This window comes from Solanum stenotomum, chromosome 6, assembly GCF_019186545.1.
Source record: "Solanum stenotomum isolate F172 chromosome 6, ASM1918654v1, whole genome shotgun sequence".
Taxonomy (NCBI): Eukaryota; Viridiplantae; Streptophyta; class Magnoliopsida; order Solanales; family Solanaceae; genus Solanum; species Solanum stenotomum.
In genome coordinates, this window is record NC_064287.1 from 46,798,045 (window position 1) to 46,807,909 (window position 9,865).

General features: G+C 40.7%; 1 protein-coding gene across 1 annotated transcript; it reads right to left on the bottom strand.

Annotated features, from left to right (window-relative positions):
• Positions 1-926: 926 nt before the first annotated feature.
• On the bottom strand, positions 927-9,441 carry LOC125868821 (uncharacterized). Its single transcript, XM_049549370.1, has 4 exons — positions 9,032-9,441; positions 7,295-7,358; positions 5,609-6,724; positions 927-980 (listed from the first exon to the last, which is right to left on the bottom strand). Exons 3-4 carry the CDS (start codon positions 6,716-6,718, stop codon positions 927-929), a joined length of 1,164 nt encoding a protein of 387 aa, XP_049405327.1. The 5' UTR covers positions 6,719-6,724; positions 7,295-7,358; positions 9,032-9,441.
• Between the last annotated feature and the right edge of the window lie 424 nt (positions 9,442-9,865).

Consider the following 9,865-nt stretch of genomic DNA (forward strand, 5'->3'; position numbering starts at 1 on the left):
GTAATGCGAACCGTTCATCCTTTCAGCAAAGGCAAAAGGGATCTGATCTATCATATACTAGAACACCTGCACCTAGATACAGAGGTGAATTTAATGGCCAGAATTCAAAGGACTTCAAGGCTAGACCAGCGCAGTCTTCTGGTGATGTGGCACAATGAGGTAGCTTGATTCCTGCATGTGCTACATGTGGTAGAACCCACGCAGGTAAATGTCGTGATGGCCAGATAGGTTGTTTTAAGTGTGGACAAGAGGGTCACTTTATGAAGGAGTGTCCTAAGAATAGACAGGGTAATGAGGGCAATAGAGCACAGTCTTCTTCAGTTGTTCCACCAGACAGGACGACACCTAGATGAGCTACTTCTAGTACCAGCGGAGGAGCAAACCACCTCTATGCAATCACCAATCGCCATGAGCAAGAGAACACTCCAAATGTCGTCACTAGTATGATCAAAGTCTTCACTTTTGATGTGTATACTTTGCTAGACCCAGGAGCAAGTTTATCTTTTGTAACTCCCTATGTTGCAAATAAGTTTGAGGTTCTTCCTAAAAGACTTTGTGAACCCTTTTGTGTTTCTACACCTGTTGGGGAGTCTATTCTAGCAGAAAGAGTTTATTGTGATTGTTCTGTTTCTATTAATCACAAGAGCATCATGGTTGATTTGGTTGAGTTAGACATAGTAGATTTTGATGTCATTTTAGGTATGGATTGGCTTCATGCCTGTTATGCATCATTAGACTGTAGAACTCGAGTGATCAAGTTTCAGTTTTCGAATGAGCCAGTTATAAGTGGAGTTGTAGTTCAGCACGGTCTAAGGGCTGTTTCATTTCGTACCTTAAGGCGAGAAAGTTAGTTTCAGAGGGTTGTATGTATAACTTAGTACGAGTTAATGACTTTAGTGTTGAGATACCTTTTTTTTAGTCAGTTCCTAGAGGAAGAGAGTTTTCAGAAGTTTTTCCTGATGATCTACCCGGAATTCCTCCTGAAAGAGAAATAGAGTTCAGCATAGATCTCATTCTAGATACTCGTCCTATCTCTATTCCGCCTTATAGAATGGCACCAACAGAGTTGAAAGAGTTGAAAGAGCAGTTGAGAGATCTCCTAGATAAGGGTTTCATTCGACTAAGTGTCTCACCTTGGGGCGCTCCGGTCTTGTTTGTGAGAAAGAAAGATGGTTCCCTTAGAATGTGTATAGATTACCACCAGTTGAATAAGGTTACCATCAAGAATAAGTACCCTCTTCCGAGGATTGATGATCTTTTCTATCAGCTTTAGGGTGCCGCTTGTTTTTTGAAGATTGACCTCAGATCAGGCTATCACCAGTTAGGAGTAAGGGAATGTGATATTCCAAAGACAACATTCAGGACTAGATATGGTGTCACACCCCGAGCCTACACCCTGGGTGGGACCGGCACTTGGAGACCATTGCTGGCCCCAAGCGAACCCTTGGCCTGGCTTTCTTAACTCAGCGGAAACTTAACTCAACAGCATAACTCAATGCAATGGAAGGTTAAATTGGAACTAACTATCCCTATCAAGGTATATGAGTTCTTAGTGTTGGGTGATCCTTTCCTCCCACACACCAAACTCATTTTATGATTTGAGAAAAAATTGGATTTGTTGTTGAAGTTGTTAGTTGTTGTTGATGTTGTTAGTTGTGTTGTGGAAGTCATTGTTGGTTGTGGGACATGATTTGGTTGTGTTCTTGAGCTGAAATCTATTGTATTTAATTCCAAGAAAAGATTTATTTTGGTTGTTGAAGTTGTTGGTTGTGTTGTTGAAGTTCTTCTGATTTGGGACAGGATTTGGTTGTGTTTTGAGTGGAATCCACTGTAGGTTGAGGTCCAAGTCAAGTAAAGTTAGAAGTCAATTGATGTTAAGAGTTAAGCTTAGAAGTGAAGTAAGTCAAAGCAAGTTTTTAAAGTTGTTCAAGAGTCTTTAGTGAATGTTTTAGCTTCATTTTTAAGACTCGAGTTTCAAGTCAAGTCAACAGTATTGAGTTTCAAGTCAAGTCAAAAGTTAAGAGTTTCATGTTAAGTTAAGAGTTTCACATCAAGCCAAGAGTACAAGTAAAGTAAAGAGTTTAAAGTTGAGTTCTTTTCTCAAAGTTATTAGGGAACTATGTATTCCCAAAGAAGTTTTAAAGAAATGTCTTTACATTTGAACAAGGTTGGAAACTGAGATTTCCAAAGAGCCTTTGGGCTAGTTTTTGAGTAATTATCTCATATCAGCAGGAATAAATATGTTTTAAAAATATAAGAGCCAGTACATTTTTGGGAGTAGTATCGAGCACCGAATTGGGGGAGCGTTCAAAGAACCCACAATCCCCATAGAACCATGTTAGCCACCATGGGTAGAAAAAGATCATACTTTTTAGATGAATCATTTTCAGATTAGACTAGTGGATCCATTAGGCAGTTCAGGTCTTATACCTTTGGCCGGGTATAAGATGCTCTGGCAGCGTGAGGTCGATCACTGTATCATCACTATAACTCTTATGTGATGGTTGTCGGTTAGAGAAACTCCCACAACAGTTATTGTATTTTTATACACAGAGATTATTGTATTTTTATATACATCAATTCATTGTATTTCTATATACATTTCAGGCTTATTGTATCCTTGTATACACACAGAGTTTATAACATGTTTTAAACAGTCTTTCTTTATATCGCACTTGTTTTAAATTGCCTTATATTGAAATAAGTCAGTCAGGTTGAGTTGAGTTGAGCAAGGTAAACTTTTCAGTTTCTTCCAAATTTCCTTTTAGCCTATGTTGCTTAGTTTTCCAGCTCGCATACTCGTACATTCCATGTACTGATGCCAGTTGGCCTGCATCGTCTTATGATGCAGATACAGGTACCCTACATCAGCATCCTGCACGTCGTTGATCCAACTGAGCACTCCAGAGTCAGTGGTGAGCCTCCTTTCATTTCGGAGGACTCAATTATTTTATGTTCTTAGTTTTTGTTTTATTAGGATGTTGCGGGGTCTGTCCCAACATCCATCTCAGTATTTTAGAGGCTTCATAGACAGACAGTCAGTCAGTTAGTTTTGAGTCTCTCATCTATATATATATGTAAATATTCTATGTAAATAATAGAATCATGTTGTCTGCGAGATCTTGGAAACCCTGTGATGAAATCCATATTGATCATCTCCCACTTCCACTCTGGAAGTTCTATCCTCTGGGCCAAACCACCGGGCCTTTGGTGTTCAACTTTCACTTGTTGGCAATTTGGACACTTAGCAACAAACTCAACAATGCCCTTCTTCATGCCATTCCACCAATAAACTTCACGAAAATCACGATACATCTTGGTGGAACCTGGATGAACGGAATAGCTGGAGCTATGAGTTTCCTCCATAATCTTCTCTTGGAGTCCATCTACCATAGGTACACACATTCTACCTTGATATCTTAATATACCATCTCCCCCTTGTTCAAAAGTTAATACTCTTTGCTTCTGAACATTTGCCTTCAACTCAAGCAAAATGGGATCTTGATCCTGCTTCTCTTTCACTTCTGACATTAATGATGACTCGGCCCTGCTCGTCACTGCTATTCCTCCTTCTGCGGAGTCTGTGAATCTGACTCCCAGGCATGCCAGTCTGTGCACATCTTTTGCTAACTTTCTCCTTCATATGGGCGGTGCTACCCATAGACAACCTGCTCAAAGAATCGGCAACAACATTAGACTTACCTGGGTGGTAAAGAATATTCAGGTCATAATCCTTGAGTAACTCTAACCACCTCCTCTGTCTGAGATTAAGCTCTTTTTGAGTAAGTACATATTGAAGGCTCTTGTGATCAGTGAATATGTCGACATGCACACCATACAAGTAATGACGCCATATCTTCAAAGCAAATACTACAGCAGCTAATTCTAAGTCATGGGTTGGGTAGTTCCTCTCATGAACCTTCAACTGTCTGGAGGCATAAGCTATAACTTTGCCATTCTGCATTAAGACACAACCCAAACCAACTCTAGATGCATCACAATACACCACAAAACCTTGAGTACCTTCTGGTAGCGTCAAAACTGGAGCAGTAATCAACCTCTTTTTCAATTCCTGAAAGCTTTTCTCACAAGCTTCAGACCATTGAAATTTCACTGTCTTCTGAGTCAACTTAGTCAAAGGAGATGCAATAGTCGAGAACCCTTCAACAAACCTTCTATAATAGCCAGCCAAACCCAAGAAACTCCTAATTTCAGTTGGAGATGTGGGTCTAGGCCAATTCTGCACTGCCTCAATTTTCTGAGTATCAACTTTAATTCCATCACCGGACACAATGTGGCCTAGGAATGCCACAGACTTAAGCCAAAACTCACACTTAGAGAACTTGGCATACAACTCCTTGTCTTTCAAAGTCTGTAGAATTGTTCTGAGATGACTAGCATGATCTTCTTTATTCCTTAAATAGACTAGTATATCATCAATAAAGACAATAACAAACATATCTAAATAAGGTTTGAAGACTCTATTCATCAAATCCATGAAAGCTGCAGGCGCATTAGTCAAACCAAAGGACATGACCAAAAACTCATAATGACCATACCTGGTTCTGAAAGCTGTCTTTGGGATATCACATTCCCTTACCCTTAACTGATGATAGCCTGATTAGAGGTCAATCTTTGAAAAACAAGTGGCACCCTGAAGCTGATCGAAAAGATCATCAATCCTCGGAAGAGGGTACTTATTCTTGATGGTAACCTTGTTCAATTGGCGGTAATCTATAGACATTCTAAGGGAACCATCTTTCTTCTTCACAAACAAAACCGGAGCACCCCAAGGTAAGACACTCGGTCGAATGAAACCCTTTTCTAGGAGATCTTTCAACTGCTCTTTCAACTCTTTCAACTCTGCTGGTGCCATTCTATATGGCGGAATAGAGATAGGACGAGTATCTGGAATGAGATCTATGCCAAAATCTATCTTTCTCTCAGGAGGAATTCCGGGTAGATCATCAGGAAACACTTCTGGAAACTCTCTTACTATAGGAACCGACTGGAAATAAGGTATCTCAACACTAGAATTATGAACTTAGACTAAGTGATAGATACAACCCTTCGAAACTAACTTTCTTGCCTTAAGGTACGAAATAAAACGACCCTTAGGCACTGCTGAACTACTACTCCACTCTATGACTGGCTCATTCGGAAACTGAAACTTGACTGCTCGAGTTCTACAATCTATCGATGCATAACAAGCATGAAGCCAATCCATACCTAGAATGACATCAAAGTCTACCATGTCTAACTCAACCAAATCAACCATGGTGCTCTTATGATTGATAGAAATAGGACAATCACGATAAACTCTTTCCGCTAGAATAGACTCCCCTATAGGTGTAGAAACACAAAAGGGTTCACAAAGTCCTTCAGGAAGAACCTCAAACTTATTTGCAACATAAGGAGTTACAAAAGATAAACTTGCTCCTGGATCTAGCAAAGCATACACATCAAAAGCGAAGACCTTGATCATACCAGTGACAACATTCAGAGAATTCTCTTGCTCATGGCGATTGATGATAGCATAAAGGCGGTTTGCTCCTCCACCTGTACTAGAAGTAGCTCCTCTAGGTGCCGTCCTGTCTGGTGGAACAACTGAAGAAGACTGTGCTTTATTGCTTCCATTACCCTGCCTATTCTTTGGACACTCTCGCATGAAATGTCCATTCTGACCACACCTGAAACAACCAATGGAGCCCTCTCGACAAATACCTGAGTGGTTCCTACCACATTTGGCGCAGACAGGAGGCTTACTACTCCCTTGCGCCACACTACCCGAAGATTGTGCTGGTCTAGCCCTGAAGTCCTTCGAATTCTGAACATTAAATTCACCTCTGTATCTGGGTGCAGGTGCTCTAGCAAATGATGGAGCAGGTCCCTTTTGCCTTTGCTGAAAGGAGGAACGGTTTGAATTACCTCTCTGCTGCCCGGACTCGTTCCCGATCTTAGCTCTCTTATTTCTGAACTCTTCTCTGTCCCTCAGCTTCTCTTCCTCAACCTGCTGCACATAAACCATCAACCTTGATATGTCCATGTCCCCGATAAGCATTGCAGCCCTACCTTCCTTGCTCGACAACCGAGACAGCCCAGCAACAAACAAGCTCATTCTATTCCTCATGTCCGCAACCATCTCCGGAGCATAGCGGGATAATTGTGTGAACTTCAAACTGTACTCATGAACACTCAAGGACTCCTGCTTAAGTGTGAGGAACTCACGTACCTTGGCCTCTCTCAATTCTCGAGGAAAGAAATGCCCCAAGAAAGCTTCCTCAAAACCGGCCCAACTTGCAGGTGGTGCATTCTCAGCTCTGCCCCCTTTCCACTGGTCGAACCAAGTTCTAGCAACATCCTTCAATTGATAAGCAGCTAGTTCAACCCGCTCAATATCTGCCACATGCATCACATCAAAAATCTTCTTCAACTCCTCAATGAAATCCTCTGGATCCTCAGTAGTGCTCGAACCCATGAAACTCGGAGGATTCATCCCCAAGAACTCACGAATCCTTGAAGTGTCAGCTCCTTCATGTCGAGCTCCTCTTTGCTGACCAATCTGATTTGCTACAGCTTGACTCAACATTCTAATTGCCTCTCTGAACTCGGCATTAGAAACTTCCCCTTGATCTTGCACTCCCGGTGCATAGGGTAACTCTTGCTCATCAACATAACGTCTAGGAAGACGCCCTCTACCAACTCTTCGTGGAGGCATGACTATCTGAAACACGCGCAAGCACGGATTAGAAAGAAACTTTTTAGAGATCAACTCTAACGCATGAAATGAGTGTGAAAGAAATGAGAAATCTTCCTAAATGTTGCAGCCTCCCAATTATAGATGTGGCGCGCTTCACACCGATAACTAGGACTCTACAGACACGGCTTCATAGACTCCCTAGGACTCCTGAACTCTGTGCTCTGATACCAAGTTTGTCACGCCCCGAGCCTACACCCTGGGCGGGACCGGCACCCGGAGACCATTTCTGGCCCCAAGCGAACCCTTGGCCTGGCTTTCTTAACTCAGCGGAAACCTCAACAGAATAACTCAATGCAATGCAATATTACAAAACAACTTAACTTATAAAATATGGCCATAAAGGCAACTCGAATCTCAAAATAGAATATTTACATATATATATAGATGAGAGACTCAAAACTAACTGACTGACTGTCTGTCTATGAAGCCTCTAAAATACTGAGATGGATGTTGGGACAGACCCCGCAACATCCTAATAAAACAAAAACTAAGAACACAAAATAATTGAGTCCTCCGGAATGCAAGGAGGCTCACCACTGACTCTGGAGTGCTCAGCTGGATCAACGACGTGCAGGATGCTGATCCGGGGTACCTGAATCTGCATCATCAAACGATGCAGGCCAACTGGCATCAGTACATGGAATGTACGAGTATGCAAGCTGGAAAACTAAGCAACAAAGGCTAGAAGGAAATCTGGAAGAAACTGAATAGCTTACCTGGCTCAACTCAACTCAACCTGACTGACTTCTTTCAATATAAGGCAATTTAAAACAAGTGCGATATAAAGAAAGACTGTTTAAAACATGCTATAAACTCTGTGTGTATACAAAGATACAATAAGCCTGAAATGTATATAGAAATACAATGAACTGATGTATATAAAAATACAATAATCTCTGTGTATGAAAAATACAATAACTGCTGTGGGAGCTTCTCTAACCGACAACCATCACATAAGAGCTATAGTGATGATACAGCGATCGACCTCACGCTGCCAGAGCATCTTATACCCGGCCAAAGGTATAAGACCTGAACTGCCTAATGGATCCACTAGTCTAATCTGAAAAGGATTCATCTAAAAAGTATGATCCTTTTCTACCCATGGTGGCTAACATGGTTCTATGGGGGCTGTGGGTTCTTTGAACGCTCCCCCAATTCGGTGCTCGATACTACTCCCAAAAATGTACTGGCTCTTATGTTTTTAAAACATATTTCTTCCTGCTGATATGAGATAATTACTCAAAAACTAGCCCGAAGGCTCTTTTGGAAATCTCAGTTTCCAACCTTGTTTAAATGTAAAAACATTTCTTTAAAACTTCTTTGGGAATACATAGTTCCCTAATAACTTTGAGAAAAGAACTCAACTTTAAACTCTTTACTTTACTTGAACTCTTGGCTTGATGTGAAACTCTTAACTTAACATGAAACTCTTAACTTTTGACTTGACTTGAAACTCAATACTTAACTTGGAACTTGAGCCTTAGAATGAAGTTAAAACGTTCAATGAAGACTCTTGGAAAACCTTAAAGACTTGCTTTGACTTACTTACTTCTAAGCTTGACTTCACTTGACTTGGAAACTAACTTCACTTGAATTGGAAACTAACTTCACTTGACTTGGAAACTAACTTCACTTGACTTGTAGTTTTACTTGACTTTTGGAAGTACCTTGGAGTGTTGGAAACAACTAGGAAACATAGGTATAATACCTAGGAACATGTATGAAAAAAGAAATGGTGAATGAAAGGGAAGGATTGGTGTCCTTGGCACTAGGAGAGGTGCAACAGCCCAGCCCCTTTTTCCCCAAAAATCCGACTTTTTCCCCTTGTTTCTTTCCAATTCTAAACCCTCTCAACCTCAAGGTTTCAGCAGCAACACTTAGAACCATAAAGACCCTTATTATACAATAGATTCAACTCAAAAATCACAGCCAGAAATCTGTACTAAATCAGCAAGAACTTCAACACAACACCACTACAACTTCAACAACCAATAAATCTTCTCTTGGAATTAAAAACAAGTTGGTGTGTGGGGGTATGAACCAACCAACACTAAGGATCATCAATCTCTCAACATACAATAGATCACAACTCAAATACACAGCCCAATCCTGTCCCACAACCAACAATAACTTCAACAACACAACTAACAACATCAACAACAACTAACAACTTCAACAACTTCAACAACAAATCCAATCTCTTCTCAAATCATAAAAACGAGCTTGGTATGTGGGGGGGAAAGGATAAACCCACACTAAAGACTCACATACCTTGATAGGGATCACCCCCGACGAAAATCCACAATGATCTTGACCAATCTTGTTGATCTCCTCTTTCTTCTCTTCTTCTTCTCCTTCTTCTCTTCTTCTTCTCTTGAACCCTAACTCTTTCTCTTTCAAAATGGGACAGAATGATCCAAATATCAGCCTAATACAACAATATAAGCTCAAAAGAAATGATTTGTGAAAAGACCAAAATGCCCTTAAATTTCCGGAACGGAATCCCTGCCAACTGCCCAACTTTCAAAGATCATAACTCGCTCATACGAACTCGGAATTGAGCAAACTCAGTGGCGTTGGAAAGATCGTTCCACAAGCTTCGAAACCATAACTGGAACTACTCCTAACTCATCCTGAGCTAGGAGTTATGACTGCTCAAAGTTGGCCAAAAACTCACTGATTTCCACACTTAGCCAAATTTCCAGATTTTTGAACTTAGCCAAATTTTCCAGATTCTGGACTGCCAAATTTCCAGATTTTAAATTTTTCCAAAAAATGACTATTTCCAAATTTCAAGCTTTTTCATATTCATTTTTAAATTGTCGGATGTTACAATATCTCCCCCTTGGGAACATTCGTCCTCGAATGAGGTAACTCTTACAAAGCTAAGGGTGTAACATCAACTCAACACCCAACAAACAACCATGCAAACGCAACAACAATAACGACATGCTCATTATAATTTAAAGAGCACTAAGAAGGAAATTAATACCTTAATCTGCGGATTCAAAGAGATATGGATATCTCTTCTTCATGTCTTCTTCGGCTTCCCAAGTTGCTTCCTCAACAAATTGGTTCCTCCATAGGACCTTAACTGAGGCTACA